This window comes from Tachyglossus aculeatus, chromosome 7 (genome assembly GCF_015852505.1).
Source record: "Tachyglossus aculeatus isolate mTacAcu1 chromosome 7, mTacAcu1.pri, whole genome shotgun sequence".
In the NCBI taxonomy this organism is placed as follows: domain Eukaryota; kingdom Metazoa; phylum Chordata; class Mammalia; order Monotremata; family Tachyglossidae; genus Tachyglossus; species Tachyglossus aculeatus.
In genome coordinates, this window is record NC_052072.1 from 29,790,226 (window position 1) to 29,811,723 (window position 21,498).

The window sequence follows — 21,498 nt, forward strand, 5'->3', positions numbered from 1 at the left end:
AGTCAGAACTTTTCCACCCTCCATCCATCCACCCGATGGAGAGGATTGTTGGATTTCTTGGTTGTTGGTTTGCTTTTTCTTGGTAGAAGTACAGAACACGCACTTCTGATCACACTGGAAGTGATTAAAATACAAAAGCAGAAATCCACGTGGTGGTAAACACTTCGAAGGCTCCATCTTTATCTTCTTTTTTTCTGTTTTTTTTTCTACGATTATGTTTCCACAGACAATAATTAGCAGACAAAATACACAGTTTACATTGCATTGTATTGACTGAAAAGGGGGCTACAAAACTGCCTAAATAAATAACACTGAGGTCCATGGAGAGATGGAAGAGACAGGATGGGAGAGAGGCAGAAATGAGGTTGGAGAGAGGCAGAAGTGAGGCGAGGGAGGAAGAACGGGAAGGGGGGAGAGAGGGAGAGAGAGAGAAGGAGAAAGTGAGACAGTGAGACAGAGACAAAAGAGTGAGTGAGGCAGAGCAACAGTGATCCTGAGTCAGGAGGTCACTGTTTCCTCTGTGCTGGCCGCTTGGCCACTCAGTCTGCTGTGTGCTTGGGGCGGCCCTCCCGCCCCGCTCCTCCCCCACTTCTGCTCTGGGGGCCGCCTCCGCAGGCGAGGGATGAGGAGAGAATTCGGTGACTTGGGACTTCTTGGCCTAAAACCTTTCGCTAGAAAAGGAGAACGAGAAAAACCGAACCAAAAATACATCATTTTTGGTTGTCAAGTTCCACGGAGAAAAAAAAAAAATCACCAAAAATTCATGATTTTTTGTTTTTTTTCCCCCCCACCTTTTGTTTAGTCATTTCTTCATGAATAAATATTATCCATTAAAAGCTTTTAAAAAGGTGCTTAAATACACAGTGTTATATTTTCTTCCTGTTTCTGTATTGACGTCTTGCCGCTGTTGTTTGGGTTTGCCTTCCTGGCGTTTCCAGCCCAAAGGGGCACTGCCCGCTCTTGCCCCCTTTCGCTCCCCCAGTACCAGCACTGCCCCTCTGGGGGCTTTTCCCCTCTCTGCCTGCCCCTCCCCTCTGCCCTGCAGATCCAGCCTAGCCAGGATAACCCGGGCTCTCCGCCCCTCCGGCGGCCAACTCCACGGCACCCGGTCAGTCCTCGTCCTCCTAGGCCAGCCAGGTTCAGCAGGGAGGTGACGCAGCAGCTGGTGGGGGGGGGGGGCGGAGGGGAGGAGCGTCCCCAGATGCCTGCAGTCGTCATCATCATCATCATCGTCCTCCTCCTCCATCATTCTCCTCTTCCGTCCCCCCAGTCCCACCTCCAGCGACGGCTTTTACAAGGCCGAGACCTTGACGACGTTGCCGGCCGCGGGGCCAATGTTCGTGGTGGGTCCGGGACTGGGTGGGGGAGGGCAGGTCTCCCCCTCCGGAGTCAGTGAGGGCGGGGTGGGGATGCTGATGATGGCCGTGGTGATCTGGGCGGCTTTGCAGTTCGCTCTGAGTCCCTCGTCCGCTTTCATGTTAAGGCTGGAGCGACTGGAGAGAGAGGAGTCAGTTGGGAGATGGAGGGATCACCCCTTCCCCCTCCCCGTACTGCTCCAGCCCCCAAATTTCTTGCTGGAGGGAGCCAAGGGTGGGACATTTGGGGTTCCCACTTGGCCCCAGGGGGTGGGGAAACAAAGCTCAGTTTCCAGTCATGAAACAGGGCCCGAGGCCTAGCCCCTGTTTCCTCATGACTTACCAGGTGCAGAAGGGCAGAGCCCCTCCTATCTGGGGACAGTAGGACTCTGTGTGATGGCTGTGCAGTTGATTCCTTCACCCCACCCTCCTTTCTGAGGTCCTCCGGTCTCTGTGATGCCTCCCATCCAAAGCACCACACATTCCCCCGGCTCCAAGCCGGCTGCACCTCCCACTGGTGCTCAGCGCTGTGGCATGGCCATTGAGACGGGCAGCCTCTCAGCGGGCAGGGGAAGGAAGGGGTGGTGGTGGGCTGCTGGCCCCCAGCCTGCCACACCTGTATGGCACCTAATAATAATAATAATTATGGTATTTGTTAAGCACAATGTGCCAAGCATTGTCCTAAGTACTGGTTTCCCTGGTGGTCTAGTGGTTAGGATTCGGCGCTCTAACCACCATGGCCCAGGTTCGATTCCCGATCAGGGAAAGAGATTTCCTTGAGAAGCAGCGTGGCTCAGTGGAAAGAGCACGGGCTTTGGAGTCAGAGGTCATGGGTTTGAATCCCAGCTCCACCACAAGTCTGCTGTGTGACCTTGGGCAAGTCACTTAACTTCTCTGAGCCTCAGTTACCTCATCTGTAAAAATGGGGATTAAGACTGTGAGCCCCACGTGGGACAACTTGATCACATTGTATACCTCCAGCGCTTAGAACAGTGCTTTGCACATAGTAAGCGCTTAACAAATGCCGTCATTATTATTATTATTACTGGGGTAGATCCAAGGTAATGCAAGATTGGACACAGTCCCTGTCCCACAAGAGGCTCACGATCTTAATTCCCATTTTACAGATGAGGTAACAAGCACAGAGAAGTAAAGTGATTTGTCCAAGGTCACACAGCTGACAAGTGGCAGAGTCAGGATTAGAACCCACATCCTCTGACTCCCAGGCAGGAGCCCAGGCAGGGCTGCAGCAGCAAGAGTGTCAAGAGCATGGGCTTGGGAGTCAGAGGATGTGGGTTCTAATCCTGGCTCTGGCACTCATCTGCTGCTCTGGCAAATCACTTCACGTCTCTGTGCCTCAGTTATTTAATCTGTAAAACGGGGATTAAGACTGTGAGCCCCATGTGAGTCAGGGACTGTGTCCAACTTTGCATTAGCATTGCCACTCATGCTGCTGTAGCCCTACTGGGCTCCTGCCTGGGCCCCGGCCTGGCTCACCTGTTCTCTGCCCCTGACTCAGGCGGGACATTCTCTGCCTAGCCAGGACAAAACGAGACCTTTAACAATGAGAGGCACCCTGTGGAGGGAAGACCAAATAGCTTCTAATCATTAACATCATCATCATTACTAATAATACTGATTATTATTAATAATGGTGTTTGTGTAGTGTTTACTGGGTGCTAACTACTGTTTTAAGTGCTGGGGTAAATACAAGATAATCAGGTTGGACTTGTCACTCACAAGTCTAAATAGATGGGAGATCCAGGCATTGAATCCCCATTTTACAGATGAGGAAACTGAGGCACAGAGAAGTTAAGTGATTTGCCCAAGGTCACACAGCAGACAACCTCGGTGTTATCTGTTACCTCATCTGTAAAATGGGGATTAAGACTGTGAGCCCCACGTGGGACAACCTGATCACCTTGTGTCCTCCCCAGCGTTTAGAACTGTGCTTTGCACATAGTAAGTGCTTATCAAATACCATCATTATTATTATTACTGTTATCCTCGACTCATTTCGCTAACTCATCTCACTCATTCAGTCCACATATTCAATCTGTCACCAAGTCCTGTCAATTCAACCTTCACAGCATTACAGAAATCCACCCTTTCCTCTCCATCCAACCTGCTACCACATTAATCCAAGCATTTATCCTATCCCACCTTGACTACGGCATCAGCCTCCTTACTGACCTCCCTGCCTCTGGTCTCCCTTCACTCCAGTCCATACTTCACTCTTCTGCCCAGATCAATTTTTCTATAAAACCGCCAGTTTCCCCAATCCTCAAGAGCCTTCAGTTCCATCTACCTCCGCATCAAACAGAAACTCCTTACCGTAGGCTTTAAAGCAGTCATCCACCTTGCCCCTCTTACCTTACCTCCCTGATTTCCTACTAATACCCAAACCACATACTTCACTTCTCTCATATCATTTACGCACTGTACCTCAATCTGGTCTATCCGCTGACCCGTTGTTCACATCCTACCTCTGGCCTTGTAACGCCCTCCCTCTTCATATCCGACAGACGATCACACTCCCCACCTTCCAAACCTTATTAAAATCACATCTCCTCCAAGAGGCCTTCCCCAACTAAGCCCTCATTTCCTCTTCTCCCACTCCCTTCTGTGCCATCCTTGCACTTGGATCTGCACATTTTATTCACCCCCTCCCTCATCCCATAACATTCATTTATATTAATGTCTGGACCTCCTGTTAGACTGTAGCTCATTCTGGGGGAACCTGTCTACCAGCTTTGTTAAATGGTACTCCCCCAAGCTCTTAATACAGTGCTGCGCACACAGCAAACAATAAATACCATATAGACAAGTAGAGGAACCGGGATTAGTGTTTCAGACTTCAGGAAGGGCTTTCCGAATGACGTCGGGAATTATGATCTCTGTCCTGTCTGGTGACAGGGCTGCAACCTAGTCAAAAAGTTTAGGACAGGAAATGCAAATTCCCGGGGACACTTCCAGAAGGTCCTGTCCAGACACAGGGCCCTGGACCTGAGGTTGGACCCCCCTGACACTCTTGCCCTGCCCTCTTGGCTCAGGTGGACCTACCTGTGGTGAAGGAGGGCTGCTTCTTGCCCTGCCCTGCCCCCGGACCCGCCCCTACCCCCACCCTGGCTGCCCACCTGGTGGTGAGGGAGGGCTGCTCGCTGCCCTGGATGTGGATGGTGCTGAGCTCCTGCATGCTGCGCAGACGGGTGGCTGGCACGTTGGAGTTGGGGAGGTGTGTGGTCTTCTTGCTGCGGCGGGAGCAGCAGGAAGTGGCAATGCCCCCGGGGTGGCTGGACAGCGAGGGGCTGCGGGTGGTCGGGTAGTTCTGCAAAGAGCTCTCCATGCAGTTCTGCTCAAACATCTGCTCGTCAATGAACTCGTGGTTCTGCGCGGGAGGGAAACGGGACGGAGGAGGTGGAGGTTGGAGTCGTTATGTTGTGGGGGTGCTCAGGCCTCCTTTGGGGCCCCTAGGGAGCTGTCCCTGGGGAGCGGGGCGGGAGCACCCCCTGCCACTGGAGTCCAGCTACTCATGTTGTCCTAGAGGACCTAGCAGGGAGAGGGGCGCGGAGGGAGGGAGGAGGCTCTTAGCAGCCCTGGCAGCCCTGGTGAGGGGGATGTGGATCACTCTGCGCAGAGAGGAGCTGTTCGTGTTAAACCGGGGCCCTGGAGAGGACTGTCACTGTCACTGGGCCTGGTGGAGAGGGGCCTTTAGCTTGTAGGTGTCTTGAGCCCTGGTTCCCTAGATTTGTCAGGCCTGGATGAAGGAGGCAGCCCAGCGAGGGAGATGAATGAGTCAGGAGACTGCTCCTCACATTCTCTTCAGAATCTTTTGGTGGGGGAAGGATGCAGGCAGTTGAGGAAGGATTTCCAGGCTGGTTTCCTTAATCCAAGAGGACCAAATTTGCATTTTGGGAAGTGAGAGCAGGAGGGTGAACGAGTTTTCTGACCCCTGCTGAGGAGCACTGTCAGGATCTGGGATCAGGGTTCACTGTTCCAGGTCTCTGAGGTTAGCTGGGGGTCTGGGCAGAGCAGAGTCATCCCTTCTAAGGGGCCTTTTAAGGAACAAAGAGGGAGAGCGGCCAGCAGGGAGGTGGGTGGCACTGGGATGCTTTCTGCCAGGGATATACTCGATTTCCTAGACCGACTGCCAAGGTCTGTGGCTCTCAGTATCTGTGCCGCAGTGGGGAGACTGACCAGTCGGACCTTGGGAATTCAGGACTCACGCAGAATGCATCTGCAGCCATCCAGCTCCACTGCCCTGGGAAAGGGGTCAGAGTTGGCAGGGTCTGGAGTCCGTCTGGAGCCCATCTGGAGCCTCTGAGGACCCTGGTTCTGAGGTTCATAATTGGGCTTAGCGGGGAAAAAGGACAGGGGACCATCTAGTCACTTGGACCAGCAGAGTGCCTCCAGGTGATAATAATAATGATTATTATCATAATAATAGCATTTGTTAAATGCTTACTATGTTCTAAGCACTGTACTAAGTGCTGGGGTAAATACAAGAGAATCAGGTCCCAAATGGGGCTCACAATCTAAGTAGGCGGGAGAATAGCCCCTTTTTGCAGGTGAGGGAACTGAGGCCCCGAGAAGTTAAGTGCCTTGCTCAAGATCACACAGCAGGTAAGTAGTGGAGCTGGGATTAGAACCCAGGTCCTCTGACTCCTAGGCCCATACTCTTTCCACTAGGCCACACTGTTCTAGGGCATTTGCAAATGGGTCAGGGCTGCCAGGGGGAAGGAGAAAGAGAAGGAACAGAAGAACAAAGTGCCAGAGAGAACAACCCAGGGAGCAGAAATCTGGAGCGCCCTGTCAGGGGAGGCGGAGAAAGAGGAAGCGGGTACAGACAGATACAGCACAAGGACTCTCACGGGATACTCAGGCGGGCCCTGTGCCCGTCATCCCTGCCAGCCTTGAGAAAGGACAGAGAATGAATAGAGAAGAGAGAGAGCTAGGGGGCCCGGCAGCTGACGCCAGCTTTGAGGATGAGAGCGCGGGAAAGGTCCCGGAAGAAGCCAGGCCACATGCGTGGAAACCAGATCGGGTGACAGAAGGAGGGAACAGTCCACATACGCCACAGGGACCGGAGAGAAAATAACAATTGAATTGAAAAAGGCAATACCTTGATGGTGGAGGTTCGTACAGATAACAGGGGATCATCCACAAGATAGGACAACCCCTACAGGACAACATGCCAACAGAAGATAAAAACACATTGTTTGTACATTCCAGCATTCCAAGGCTCAGTCTGACATTCCATCTCTCCAATCCCAACATTCTACCCTCAACTCCAACATTCCACCCTTCAGTCCTCACATTCTGCCCCTTAGGTCTTCACATTCCCACCCCTCATCCCAACATTCCGCCTCTCCAGCCCAACATTCCACCTCTCATCTCCAACATTCCACCTCTCATCTCCAACATTCCATTTCTCAGTGCTGGCATTCCAGTTTTCAATCCCAGCATTCCACCACTCCTCAATCCCAGCATTCTTTTCCCTTCAAGATCCCAGCATTCCATCTGGCTCATGCAAATCTGAAAGGGCGGCATGGCCTGTGCCTGGACCCGTTGCTCGCTCTGCTCCAGGAGAGCAACTCAGAAGAAATGCACCCCACTCAGGGTGGGGCTGGAGGGATTTGGGGTCATGGAAGCTTTTGACTTTGGACAAGACTGGCCCTATTTGGGGGCCCTTATCGTAATGCTCTGCCAACTCCAGAGTCCACGTTTGGAGAGCTTTTCTTCCAGACAGAGGAAGACCGGGATCGGGGTGTGTGGATTGCTTCGTTAGAAACACGTTAATAACCCTTTAGAGCACTAACTCCAGGGTCTTGAACTGCCCTAGATCTAGTTGGGAAGACGGAGAGGCGGGAAGAGAGCTGGGGAAGGACTTAGCCTCTTGACTGTCCTTCCTTCACTCCCGCTTGCCCCTAGAGTATGGTTGACCCTTGAGCCATCTCCTAATGGTGTCTATAGAGGTTCCTGGGAACATCAAATGCTGCAAAAACACCCAGAACAGCAGGCGGCCTTGTCTCTGACCTGGCAGAGTCCAGACTCGGACAACCGTTCAGTCCAGCCCACCGGTCATGGGAACACCTGCATTATTCCTCCTTCCAGGCCTCCCCACCTGAGCTTGTGGGGAGCCTTGGGAGGGGCCTTCTGCCCTGCAGAGTCGGGGCTGCCATGGGGTATTTGGATAGAAAATTTCCAGGTGAGGCCACCCACTGTTCCATGGGAAGAAAGGAGCTGAAAGGCATCCATCCCTGAGCCTTGTCTGCTCCTTGCTACTGTGGGGAGGGATGTGGGAATGGAGATTTCGGGATTAGGGGTGTCTTTCCAAGATAGATGGCATTGCTGTGGAAGGCAAGATGTGACCTCGGGAGGAAAACAAAACAGCATGAAAACATCTCCTCAGGACAGGGAATCCAGTACATTGTGAGATGCAAAGGGAATTGGTTTGGGCTCCTACCAGTTTACAAGCCCATTGGAAGAGGGGACAAGCCCTGGGTTTTCCCTGTTGGCTTATGTGGAACTAAAGCAGGGGCTGCAGTACTGGGATGTGGGCAGGGGGGACAGGGGTCATGAGTATATGGAGGGGTTCACCGGGGTTTGCCTTTTCCTTAGTCTTCTGCTCCCCACACAAAACCAGGGCTGGGAAAAAAGTTATCTGACCCCCCAGGGTGTCATTCCAGAATCAGTCAGTTGGATTTATTGAGCACTTACTGTGTTCAGAGCACTTTACTAAGCATTTTGGAGAATGCAACATGAATTGGTGGACACATTCTCTGCCCACAACAAGCTTACAGTTTAAATGGAAATGGAGCCACTAAGTCTTAGGGAAGAGGCTAGGTGGGGGTGTCCATGTAGACGGGTGTCGAAATCGTCGGAACAAGTGGAATTATAACTATGTGCACATCATTAACAGAGTGAATCCCACTGTTGGGTAGGGACTGTCTCTATCTGCTGCCGACTTGTACTTTCCAAGCGCTTAGTACAGTGCTCTGCACACAGTAAGTGCTCAATAAATACGATGGAAGGAATGGAATGAATGAATGAACCACCTTCAAACATCCCACTGATAAAGAGGGCGAAGGCCTTCCACCCACCTAGCCCTGCCCATTCTGGCTCCAAAACAGTTTGGGTGAGGAGCACAGCACTGGAGAGGCTGAGGGTAGGGATTGTGTCTACTAATTCTATTGTCCCCTCCCAAGCGCTTAGTACAGGGCAGTGCTCAGCACACAGTAGGCACTCAGTAGGTACTGCTGGTTGATGGAAGGAGCCAAGGGCGCTGGCTGGTTGGACTGGCTGTTCCTGCTGAGAGGACTGAGGGAGCAAAGTGGGACATGGAAAGGAAGTTGGGGTTGGGGTAGGGGTGAGGGGGTAAGGGTATGGGCGGAGGCAGGTGGGATATTTTAGGAGGCTAGGGTACTTACAGTAGTTTTCTCCAGGCAGTGTAGAAGGTGGTGGTGCTGACTCTCGATGAGGGATGTGGTCTTGTTAATGTGCTGATTGTCTTCCGTGGAGCCCTGAGACAGCCAGACAGGAAATGCTGAGCGAGAGGCCTAAGGTGAGCCTGCAGCCCTTCTCCTTTGGCAGAAGTCCCTCAAGCGAGCGGGACCCCAGGCAGCCCCAGTGGGGACTGCAATGGTGCACCCCAACCACATTCCCCATCCCCTCGCAAGGATACTTGGGTCCAAATTTGCACAAATCATGAGCATTTTCATCTCTGAACTTTGAAATGGAAAGCTCGTCAATACCATTATCCCAATGAAATGCTTGCCCTTGCTGGTGCTGTCAGGCCTCACTGTGATCCTGGGCAGGGGAAGAGCATCACCCTCTCTGTTATACAGATGGGTAAGCTGAGGTTCGGAGCTGCTGCCCCTGTGCTTTTGGAACAGTAGAAGGCTGAGAGGGAGGTCAGGGCAGTGAGAAGAGAATGGAGGCTGCAGTCTCCTCCACCTTTCTTTCCCACCCCCACCATCCAACTCTGAGCCAGCCTGCAGTCACCCCATTTCTCAGCCAGCCCGACATGAAGTGGGCAGGGAGGCAGAGCTCATTTTCCTCTTGCATGGGCAATTCTCGAGGCCGAATGGGGATTGCAGTGATGGGGGAGAAAGGACCAGTGTCCAGCCCATCTTTCTACTCCAATGCCATGCCCCGAGCCATTTTCCTGGCCTGAGATTGGGGGAGAGCCTGCTAAACTGATCTTGAGTATGAGCACAATTCTACCTTTCTTTGCTTCACTCCCTGGGGAAAGTGTGAAGAGGAAACCCAGGCCCCGGGGTGGCAGGGAGGGGAAGAAGCAGCCACCCGCCCCTCCACAGCACCCACCATCAGCTCCAGGGCTTCGTTGAGGAGTCCGTTTCGTTTACTCTGCAGGTAGGCATTGGAGCTGCCAGTTTTGGCCACGCGGATCCGGGCAAGACGGGCTTTCTGCGTGGGAAAGAGACAGACTCAGAGACCATGACAGGCAGAAACGGTGAGAGAGGCGGCCGAGAGGATTAGCGGCAAAGTCCCAAGGGAGGATGGCAGCCCCCCTGAAAACTGGTCCTGCCCTTCGGTCCCCTCCCTGTGGGTTCTGTGGGTGGGAGGGGCTGTGGGGGGCAGTGCTCAGGGAGAGGGAGGTGGAGGCTGAGGGGGAAAGGGCGTGCCATGCCACTCACCCTGGCTGTGTCTTTTTAATAAGCTTAAGCATTGTAACCATGACAGCAGCACGGCCAGAGTCTGAGGCGAGTATTCGGAAGGAATCTTTAGAAAAATGAGGAGAAGAAGGAAGAGGGAAGGTGGGGAACAATGGAGAGGGCAGAAAGACTGGATTGGAGCCTCCAGGTGATTTGGTTTTGGGATGCTGGTGGGGACTATCAGACTAGGGGCCAAACTGCTTCATTGAAAATGCCCTGTGTTGCTCCTTATGCCTGTACCAGCTTCCCTGGGCCAGCCTGTTTCTTCTTCACAGGCTCAGCTCCAGGTCATCTCCTCCAAGAAGCTTTCCCCAGTTAGAAGAGCAAAGAGGCAACCGTATCATGTCTGCATCTTTATACTCTCTTACTTCCTCCTCCACATAATCTGTTTCCATGTCTGTTTCCCCCTCTAGACTGTAAACTTCTTAAAGGTAGAGATTAGGTCTATTAATTCTGTCTTACTCTCTGAAGCACTCAACATAGTAGGCACTCAATAAATACTATTGATTGATTGATTGATTGAGGCGGCATATCCTGTGACCCATTCTTTCCCCTAAACTTATTTGATCATTAGACGCCTTGTCTTGTCTCCCCTCTTAGACTGGGAGCTTCCTGAGGGCAGGACACTTGAGTCCTGCCCTCAGGAAGTTTCTAGGAAGAGCACATCGTGGCAGGCAAATTGAATCTTCTTTTGTGATAGCCTGGTAAGCCATGTAGACAAGGGGGAAGAAGTAGTTGTAATCTACGCAGACTGGAGGAAGGTTTTGGGTTGTGTCCCATGCAACGTGGTCATGGAAAAGACAGTGAGGAGTCCTCTTGGCCACACTTCTGTTGGGGTGAGCCAACTGGCTCGAGGATCACACCCAGTCCCATGAGGAAATCATTTATGGTTCAATCAATCATATTTCTAGAGTGCTTACTGTGTGCAGTGCACTGAACTAAGCACTTAGGAGAGTAATAATAATAATAACAATGATAAAGGTATTTGTTAAGCACTTACTACTACTACTATTACTAATAATGGCATTTATTAAGTGCTTACTATGTGCAAAGCACTGCTCTAAGTGCTGGGGAGGTTACAAGGTGATCAGGTTGTCCCACGGGGGGCTCAGAGTCTTAATCCCCATTTTACAGATGAGGTAACTGAGGCACAGAGAAGTTAAGTGACTTGCCCAAAGTCACACAGCTGATAATTGGCGGAGCAAGGATTTGAACCCCTGACCTCTGACTCCAAAGCCCATGCTCTTTCCACTGAGTCATGGTGCCAAGCACTGTTCTAAGCACTGGGGAAGATACAAGGTAATTAGGTTGTCCCATGTGGGGCTCACAGTCTTAATCCCTATTTTACAGATGAGGGAACTGAAGCACAGAGAAGTAAAGTGGCTTGCCTAAGGTCACACAGCAGACAAGTGGTGGAGCCGGGATTAGAACCCATGTCCTCTGATGCCCAAGGCCGTGTTCTTGCCACTAAGTCATGCTGATTTGCTACACTATGACAGGGTATAAAAGAAAAACTGGTGTTGTGATATTGCACTGTACTCTCCCAAATGGTTAGTATAGTGCTCTGCCCCCAATAAGTTCTCAATCAATATGGTTGATTGATTGATTGAATGGTCTTTAAGGTCTCATCAAGTTTGAATATCTGAGGCTCTTCAGAACCCAGACAAAGGTACAAAATGCAAATGTCTGAACTTGGAAGGATAATATATGCTGATAATAAATTAGATAATAAATGGGAAGCTACAAAACATTTTAATGTGGTTTGGAAATTGCAAAAATAGTGTGTAAAAAAGGCAGGAGAGGGAGGGAGTTTGGGTGTGTGGGGCTCTTTTTCTTGATCTGGTTCTGGGAAGCTGGCTCAAGGTAGCAAATAACCCTCATTAATTTCCACTCTGAAAACTACCTATTGAAGCTGGGTGTTGGGGTCCATGGACAGTAATAATAATAATATTAGTTGTTAAATTCATTCATTCATTCAATCGTATTTATTGAGCGCTTACTGGGTGCAGAGCACTGTACTAAGCACTTGGGAAGTACAAGCTGGCAACATATAGAGATGGTCCCTACCCAACAAATGCTTACTATGCATCAAGCACTGTGAAAACCTCAAAGATAGATCCAAGGTAGATCCAAAGTAGATCCAAGATTATCAGGTTGGACCCAGTGCCCACCACACATGGGCCTCCCATAAGCTAGAGGAGAGGAGAACAATACTGTGGGGATATTATCTGGAGTCACGACTTGGGTAAAACCTGGAAATGTTCCTCCCGCTCTATTCTGCCCTGTTCAGACCACCAATAGAATATTGGGTCCAATTTTGGCCATCACCCTTTAAAAAAGGTTGTGGAGAAGTCTGGAAGGACATGGAGAAGAGAAAAAAAAAATTCTTAATTGGAAAATAGGGGACTATGAGGAAAGGGTAGAGGGATGGGAGTTCAGTCTGGAGGATGGGAGTTCAGCCTGGAGAAAGGAAGCTGGTGAGTTATGTGTGTTTGTGAGTCTGTGTATGTGTGACTCAACAGCTGACATTTGCTGAATGTCTTTTTAGTAGGAGAATGTTGAGCAGTTGTTCTCCATTTTTCTTGAGGAAATGATCTTAAATTAAAACAGGAGAGGTATTGGTTGGGCACAAGGAAGGGTGAGGGCTCAGAATTCAGCAGTCCTCTGCATACCCATTTTAGAGGTGGGGCAGGCAAGGCTCTGCAAAAGCCCAACAATCCACTCAAGGCCACCCATACAGGCTCTGGGGATTCCTGGGAGAGAGCCTGGTGTCTTAGTTCACTGCTCTGTGCCTTGGGACCCAATGTGCTTTCAAAGCAGATGAACTGCTCCTGTTTACTTGCGGCAGAAGTTTGAACTTTGCCACCAGGACATTACAGTGGGATCTGGTGCAGAGGAGGTTGGGGGGGTCATGGACTGTGCTGGCAGATTGGACGAAGGGTGGTTAATAAATAAGATAAATAAATAAAGCCCTTATAGATAAAGCCCTTATAGATATAAAGCCCTTATAGATAAATAAATAATCAGCCCTTCCGAGACTGAGCCCTCTCCTTATCCTCTGCTCCTCCTCTTCTCCTCCTCCCCTCCTCATCGCCCTGACTCCCACCCTCTGCTTTCCTCCTTCCCACAGCACATGTGCATATTTGTACATAGTTCTTATTTTATTTATTTTATTAATGATGTGTATATATCTATAATTTTATTTATTTATCTTATTTATCTTTTTTCTCTGGCTAAACCCAGAGAAAGTGGGGCTGGATAAGTGCTATAACTGCATTTAACAAATCATGTACCCTGAGCTATGGGGTCCTGGCAGACTGGGGAAGGGGGACCAGGAGGACTGAGATGGCCCACTGGAAGAAGCACAGGCCTGGAAGTCAGGGAATCTGGGTTCTAATCCTGGCTCTACCATTTGTCTGCAGTGGGACCTTGGCCAAGTCACTTCATTTCTCTGTGGTTACTTCATCTGCAAAATGGGGATTAAGACTGTGAACCCCATGTGGGACATGGACTGTATCTAACCTGATTACTTTGTATCTACTCCAGCACTTAGAACAATGCCTGGAACATAGTAAGCACTAAGCAAATACTATTAAAAAACAAACAAAAACTACTCTGTGCCTCAATTCCCTCATTTAATGGGGATTAAATACTTATTTTCCCTCCTATTTAGAATGTGAGTTCCATATAGGACTTGAATATCTTGTATTTACCCCAGGGCTTAGTATGGGGCTTGGCACATAGTAAGTTCTTAACAAATATTCTTCTTCTTACTATTATTATTATTATCAGCATCATCACATGGAGACTCTGGGTCAGTCCAAGTGACTAGATGGTCCCCTGTTGTTCTTCCTTGGTAAGTTCATTCATTCATTCATTCAATCGTATTTATTGAGTTCTTACTGTGTGCAGAACACTGTACTAAGTGCTTGGAAAGTATAAATCAGCAACATACAGAGACAGTCCCTTCCCAACAATGGGCTTACAGTCTAGAAGGGGGAGATCCTTTAAGTCCTGGTAAGTCCTTTACCAAACACGGGCCTCAGAGCCAGGGGCCTCAGTTTTCAGATAGATTCCAGTCAGGCTCCAGGCCCAGCCAACTCTGATCCTTTTCCCAGGGCAGTGGAGCTGGATGGCTGCAAATGCATCCTGTGTGTGACTCCTCTCTCCGATTTAGACTGTGAGCCCCATGTGGGACAGGGACTGCGTCCAACCTAATTACATTGTATCTACCCCAGTGCTTAGAACAGTGCCTGACCCACAGTAAGCACTTAACAAGTACCATGAAAAAAAAAAAAGATTCTGCCTCTCTCCCAACTCCAGAAGATTTCCAGGGGATCAGTCAGTCTGTCAGTCACTAGTATTTATTGAGTGCTGATTGTGTGCAGAGCACTGTACTAAACACTTGGGAGAATACCCCCTTCTAGACTGTGAGCCCATTGTTGGGTAGGGGCCGTCTCTATATGTTACCGATTCGTACTTCCCAATAAATACGATCGAATAAATGAATATAACACTAAACAGACACGCTCCTTACCCACAATGAGCATATGGTCCAGAGTGAGCTGGTGCTGCCCTTCCTCCCTGGAGATCACTGGTCTCTCCCTCCAACTGCAGGCTGCCGTGCTTACATTCATTCCAACCAAGTTCCTCTCCATTCAAACCTGGAGCTTTTATTGCTTTGGGTGAACAATGTTTGAAGAGTGGATGGAAATTAAATTGTGTCAAGCTCATTATATTCTTACAGGATGGGATTGTGTCACAGTGCGAGACCTTTATCGTTCTTGGGTCCGTCTCCATTTCTCTCTGGAGATGAAAGATTCCTCCCCTCTCTTTTGTGGTATTTCTTTTAATCTTATCTTACCCTTGGCTCTATTAAAGCAACAGATTGTCATATCCAATGTGGTGTATCGTTTAATCATTTCCAACTCAGGATAAAGAGATTTGCAATGTATTTATGGAACAATCCACAGACTTTGGAGTTGAGGAAGACTCCAATTATATTTTCCCTTGGTACTCTAGGTCTTTCTATGAATACAGAGATTTTGCCAGGGTGAGTGTGTGTATGCATGCGTGTGTGTGTCAATCCACATAATGTACGGTGCCCAGTATGTTTTTAGTACCATGTGTGGTGTAAGTATCTCCAAGCACAGAGAGAGTGAGGATGATTCCTGATTCCTTTTGGGGCTCGTAACAGTGAACAAACAGAGAAGAGCCTGGAGTGTGGGGTCTTTTTAGTCAAAGAACACAAACTTGTGAGCTGTGGGCTCCATTCAGGCAGGAGGGAGGATGTGGTTTTTAAGGCACTTGATCAGCTCAGCTCTCTCCCTCCTATCTATCCTCGCTCCTCTCCCTCTACAACCCAGCCCACACACTTTATCCCTCTAACTCCAACCTACTTACTGTGCCACAATTTTGTCTCTCAGTGTCAACCCCTCGCTCATGTCTTCCCTCCTGCCCAGAACTGCTTCCCCCTTCATATCTGACAGACCTCCACTCTCCCCACATTCAAAGCCCTACTAAAATCATTTCTCCTCCAGTAAGCCTTCCCTGACTAATCTCTCATTTCCCCACCCTATACCCCCTTCTTTCTGCATCACCTACACATTTAAGTCCATACCCCCTAAGCACTGTGATACCACTGCCCCAACTACCACAGCACTTCTGTGCATTGCTTTCCCTACCTGTAATTTATTTTCAGGTCTGTCTCCCTCACTAGGTCATAAGGTCCTCGAGGACAGGGATCATTTCAACCAACTCTATTACATGGTGCTCTGCAAATGAGTCAAACAATTGTATTTATTGAGCACTTACTGGTGCAGAGTACTATTCTAAATGCTTGGGAGAGTACAATATAACAGAGTCATTGAAGAAGCAGTTTGGCTCAGTGGAAAGGGCACAGGCTTTGGAGTCAGAGGTCATGAGTTCAAATTCTGGCTCTGCCAATTGTCAGCTGTGTGACTTTGGGCAAGTCACTTCACTTCTCTGTGCCTCAGTTACCTCATCTGTAAAATAGGGATTAAGACTGTGAGCCCCACGTGGGACAACCTGATCACTTTGTAACTCCCCAGCGCCTAGAACAGTGCTTTGCACATAGTAAGCACTTAATAAATACCATTATTATTATTATTATTATATTCCCTGCCCACAACTAGCTTGCACACAGTTAGTGCTCAATTAAGACCACTGATTGACTGATTGATTGATCAATTAACTCCTGGGAAGAGCAACAAAAATAGTGAAAGAATTGGAAAATAGGGGTGATGAGGAAAGGTTAAAGGGACTGGGGTTGTTTAGCCTGGAGAAAGGAGACTGTGGGATGGAGATTGAGTGGGGAAGGATGTAGACTCAGCTAGCAGTTACAGCTAGTTACCTTGTATCTGCCTGAATGCTCAGGACATTGAAGGCTCTTTATAAAGGCAATAATCAATTATATGTCTATTATTTGTATATTCAGTAAAAAGTAAGCACTCAACAAGTACCACTGATTAATTTATTTAGCTATTCCTCCTAGCATACTTGTACCTGTTCCAGCCTGGTTCTTCCTCTTGCTCCCACTAGTTACAAATCGTTTTTTTTTCCCATTCATCTGTCTCCCTGAGATCATAAGTTACTTGAGGGTAGGAAGCATGTGACTTCCTTATGCAGCACCCTCCCAAGCACTTGGTATGGTGTTTTGAACTTAGTAAATACCACTGATTGATTGATAATGCATGCAAGATGTATTGCCCATGGGTATTTGTCCCACTGGGTGGCTGGACTTGTAGTTCCGTTGGAAACCAGGCTTGGGGAAAACACACTGGGCATGTGCAGAAAAGTGCCCTAACAGCTCCTCTTGGAGTCCTCTTCCTCCCATTCTCACACACAGCCTTAATGGGGAGAGTCTCCTCAAACTCAGCCTACATGAAGCCAGATTTGGGGCACCTAGTTTGACCTGCCCCTGGGGAGCAGTGGGTCTGCAGGCCTGGGGATTGATGAGAATCCAAAGAAGGGCTCTATAGACTGACTTTCTTAAGGGCTTAATTTTTTAAAATGGTACTAATGCTTGCTATGTTCCAGGCACTGAGCTAGGCGCTGGGATAGATACAAAATAATCAGGTTGGACACAGTCCCTGGCCCACATGGGTCTCCCAGGCTAAGTTAGCAATTCCTTCCTCTTTCCAGTACACCCAGCTCTCCTGGGATCCGGGATCTGGGACTTGTGTTCATGCTTGAACCCTGTGCAAAGAAAAACTTGTGTTTCAGTATTCTGGTCTTGACTGACAGCACATCCCTGCACACAACTACATCTCCTGGAACTGGAATTCACACTCTTGGAAGAATGTCCTCTAATTCTGCTAGCACATTCTATCTGAAACATGTAGTGGTGACATACATTTTGGCAGAACTGAGTGTAACAGGAAAGTCCATCTTCTAGTATCATTCGAAACCTGAAAAACCCCAAACTTCACACAAACAAACCTGCTGAGGAATCTTTTTTTTTTGGTATTTGTTAAGTGCTTACTGTGTGCCAGGTGCTGAACTAAACTAGAAGCTAATCAAGTTGGACACAGTCCCTGTCCCAAATGTGGCTCACAGTCAATCCCCACTTTGCAAATGAGGTAACTTTAAGTGATTTGCCCAAGTTCACACAGCAGACAAGTGGCAGAACTGGGATTAGAACCCAGGTCATTCTGACTCACAGGCCTGTGCTCTCTCTACTAGGCCAAGCTGCTTCTCTATTATCAGTCAGCGACCCCGGAGTGACCCAAGCTTCCTGGCACCAGCCAACTCTGATGGCCAGAGCCACATATAATTAATTATCTGCCAATGCAGGGTTTGAGAAACAGCAATCTCTCCTCAGAACATTTAAGCTGTCAAAGCATATCATCTGCCTCTATTACCTCTCCATCTTTCTCTCATCCTCTCACTCTCAAATTTCTCTCTCTCTCCCTTTCTGTCCCTTTCTCCCCGTCAGGAGAGCCATTTGAAGCTGAAATGCCTGTCATCATGTTCCTTAAGGATCTGGGTTGATTTACCAGTTAAATTGTGCTCTCCTCCCCTGGTGCTTTATTAACTATTTTGCCTTCCAAGATGAGCACTCTCGGTGCAGCAGTGGATGATGACCTTGGGCTGGGGGATTTAGCAGAACAGCTTCAGTGGCTTCCTCTCCTGTTCCTAGCCCTTTCTCTTGAAACAAGCCTGGCCCCAGAGGCTAATTAGGCTTGAGGTTGTTTCTCTTCCATCCAGAGGGTGAGGTGGGAGGTAGGGTGGCAGCATAAAGTCTCTGGTATTTCTCAAGAAGTGACCCACAACCTCCCCTTGTCCTCCCCTGACCCCATCACTGGATTCAGCATTACGAGCCAGGAATTTTGGGGTGTCTGGAGATGTCTGATGAGGGACAGGCTGCGGAGGATGGGGAAGGAGGGGGGCAGAAAAGGCTACCAGGGCACTGGCTGTGCAGGCTCTGTAGGAGTCTAGGGGAAGCAGTAGCTCTGTTTCCTCTGAGCTTTCACTTGATTTCAACCTGTATTCAAATGGCCCATAAGATGAAAATTATCCCTTGGGGGCTCCCTCCTCCCTCCTCCACTCCATCTCCTGGAACAGGAGGAATCTGCCAGCCTGGTCTTTGTTGCAGGTTCGTTCTCTCTCTCTCTCTCTCTCTCTCTCGCTCTCTCTCTTTTAGGCATTTACAATGTGCCAGGGACTGTACTAAACACTGGGGTAGATACAAGATAATCAGGTGGACACAGTCCATGGTCCCACAAGTGGCTCATATTATACTCTCTCTCCCTGTTCCTTTTTCTTCTCCCTCCCCCCTCTCCTGTACTCTCTCTCACTCCATGTTTTGCTTTTCTTTTTCTTCTCTCTCTCTCTCTCTCTCTCTCTCTCTCTCTCTCTCCCTTAGAGTACAGGGAACTAGGGGGAAGGTTACCTGAACATCTCTTAGGAAACATCATAACAATAACAGTCTTTCCAAGTATAAGAAGCAGAAATTCATGCTGCAGGGGAATGGGATGAACATTTAAGCTCTTCTTCTTCCCTATTTCTTCCTCCCACCCCTCCTGAATCCCTTGACCCTGCCTGCTCCTTCCCCCACTGCCCTTTGCCATGGAAGGTGGTACCGCTCAGTTGGCACAAGGAATGTGAATGGCAGACAAAGAGCCAAAAGCCAAAACCAGAATTAGAGCAATGGGAGCTGCCAGAAAGGGATGGATTGGAATGTAATTTCCCAGCCTGGGATTTTTGGCTTTTCCTCTCTTTCCAGGAATCATCCTATCCTCCATTAACCTACCCTGGATTGGCCAGGAGTCTGTGGGTGGGAAGAGCAGTGCTGGAACAACATCGGCGATGCAGGGACAGGTCAGAGGCCAGTGAGAGACTGGTGAGCAAGAGGGGTCTGCAGGGCACTGAAGTAAACTGGAAGCCACATTCTGAGATTTCTTTAAATGGTATTTGTTTAGTGCTTTCTATAAACCAGACACTGTACTAAGCACTGGGATAGGTACAAGATACTAAGTACTGGGGTAGATACAAGCTAATCAGGTTGACAGAGTCCATATCCTCATAGGGATCACAGTCTTAATCCCCATTTTACAGATGAGGTAACTGAGGTACAGAGAAGTGAAGTGGCTTGCCCGAGGTCACACAGTAAACAAGTGGTGGAGCTGGGATTAGAACCTAGATCCTTCTGATTCCCAGGCCTGTGCTCTTTCCACTAGGCCATGCTGCTTCCAATTAGGCCATGCTGCTTCCTGTCCCACTTTAGGAAGAGAGAGTTCCACCTAGGGAAATTGTAGGAGACAACCCCAGCCATTAGCCCATGGAGCTAGGGTCTGAGGGAGAGTCAAGGACACTGAGCAGGATGGCCAGAAGATTCCTGCTGGGAGCTGGATGACCTGGGGGAGTGAGAGAATCTGACTTGCCAAGCAAGGTTGAGTTCATCTTAAAGTTTTTTTTGTTTCTTTTTTTAATGGCATTTGTTAAGCTCTTATTAGATGCCAGGCTAGGATAGATTCAAGCTAATCAGGTTGGACACAGTCCTTGTCCAACATGGGGCTCACAGTCTTCATTTCCAATTTATAAATGAGGAAACTGAGCCACAGAGAAGTTAAGTGATGTGCTCAAGTTCACACAGCAGACGAGTGGCAGAGCCGGGTTTAGAACTCAGATTCTTCTGATGCCCAGGCCTGTGCTCTATCGATTAGGCCATGCTGCTTCTCGAAGTTGGACAGGCATTTTCTCTTGGAGAGTTGGGGAGGGGTCTACGAGAAGGGACTCCAAGGATGAACGATTCTTGGGATGGTCTTCCCAGTGGCCAGCAGCTAAAGGTGCAGGGACAGTGTGGGCAGATCACTGTCAGCACATGTCTCCTATGCCATTTTAGGAATGGTCCTAAGATGGTCCTAAGTGGGAAGGATCTTTGTGTACTTTGACATAAGAGCAAATACACGATGGGCCAAGAATCAACTGCTTTTTGAATCAATGGCTTAGGGGCTGGCATGATGGGTACCGTGTTGCCAGAAGGTAAATTATGAAGCCCAACATCATCAACCCTGATACCACCGCTACCATCATCTTTATCACCATCCTCATCATATCATCATCATCATCAATCAATAGTATTTATTGAGCGCTTACTGTGTGCAGAGCACTGTACTAAGCACTTGGGAAGTACACGTTGGCAACATATAGAGACGGTCCCTACCCAACAGTGGGCTCACAGTCTAGAAACAGTGGGCTCACAGTCTAGAACATCATCCAATCTATACTGAAGGATTAGGATGCCCAGGCATAATAATCAGGGATGCCCAAATATAGGAAACCCAGCTCTTTCATCCGCAGCCTTGGGGCAGAAAAGTTGAGCTGTGAAGCGGGAGATGCAATGAATCCTCTATCTCTAGGCCCCTCCAAGACCCAGAGGTCAGGGCAGCATACAATTCCCTCATTCCCTTTCCCTTCCTCATCCTCGAGTACCACCCTACCCCTGCCCAGTGGGGACCTACCTTCTGGGCCCGCCGCTTGTCTGCCCTCTGGTTCTGATGGTAGATGCGGCTGAAGTTGGAGACGATGACCGGGACAGGCAGGGCAATCACCAGGACGCCACTCAGAGAGCAGATGGAGCCAAAGATCTTGCCAGCGATGGTCTTGGGTACCATGTCCCCATACCTGGTGGGAGGGAATCATCATTAGAAGCAGCAGCATCTAGAGAGAAATGGGCAGAGGATATACCCAACAACCAACTTGGTCCAACCCTGCCTCTCTCCTCCCTCCCTCCCTCTTTCTCTGAGCATGGGCCTCAGAGGCAGAAGGACCAAGTTTCTAATCCCGGTTCCTTCACTTGTCTGCCGTGTGACATTGGGCAAATCACTTAACTTCTCTGTGCCTCAGTTTTCTCTTCTGTAAAATGGGTATTAACACTGCAAGCAACCATGTAGGTCACAGACTGTGTCCAACCTGATTAATTTGTATCTACCTCAGTGCTT

The 21,498-nt window shown here is 49.1% G+C and overlaps 1 protein-coding gene across 3 annotated transcripts in view; it reads right to left on the minus strand.

Annotated features, from left to right (window-relative positions):
* Positions 1 to 248: 248 nt before the first annotated feature.
* KCND3 (potassium voltage-gated channel subfamily D member 3) overlaps positions 249 to 21,498 on the minus strand; it is a 188,232-nt gene continuing 166,982 nt past the window's right edge. For 2 of the 3 annotated variants that reach the window (XM_038749309.1, XM_038749308.1), the window contains exons 3-8: positions 21,019 to 21,181; positions 9,684 to 9,785; positions 8,786 to 8,878; positions 6,478 to 6,534; positions 4,493 to 4,743; positions 249 to 1,493 (exon numbers count right to left, since the gene is read on the minus strand). In XM_038749309.1, coding sequence (XP_038605237.1) covers positions 1,292 to 1,493; positions 4,493 to 4,743; positions 6,478 to 6,534; positions 8,786 to 8,878; positions 9,684 to 9,785; positions 21,019 to 21,181 — 868 coding nt within the window. In that variant the 3' untranslated portion in view covers positions 249 to 1,291. The remainder of the gene's footprint in view (positions 1,494 to 4,492; positions 4,744 to 6,477; positions 6,535 to 8,785; positions 8,879 to 9,683; positions 9,786 to 21,018; positions 21,182 to 21,498) is intronic. The other variant, XM_038749310.1, reaches the window with a different exon arrangement.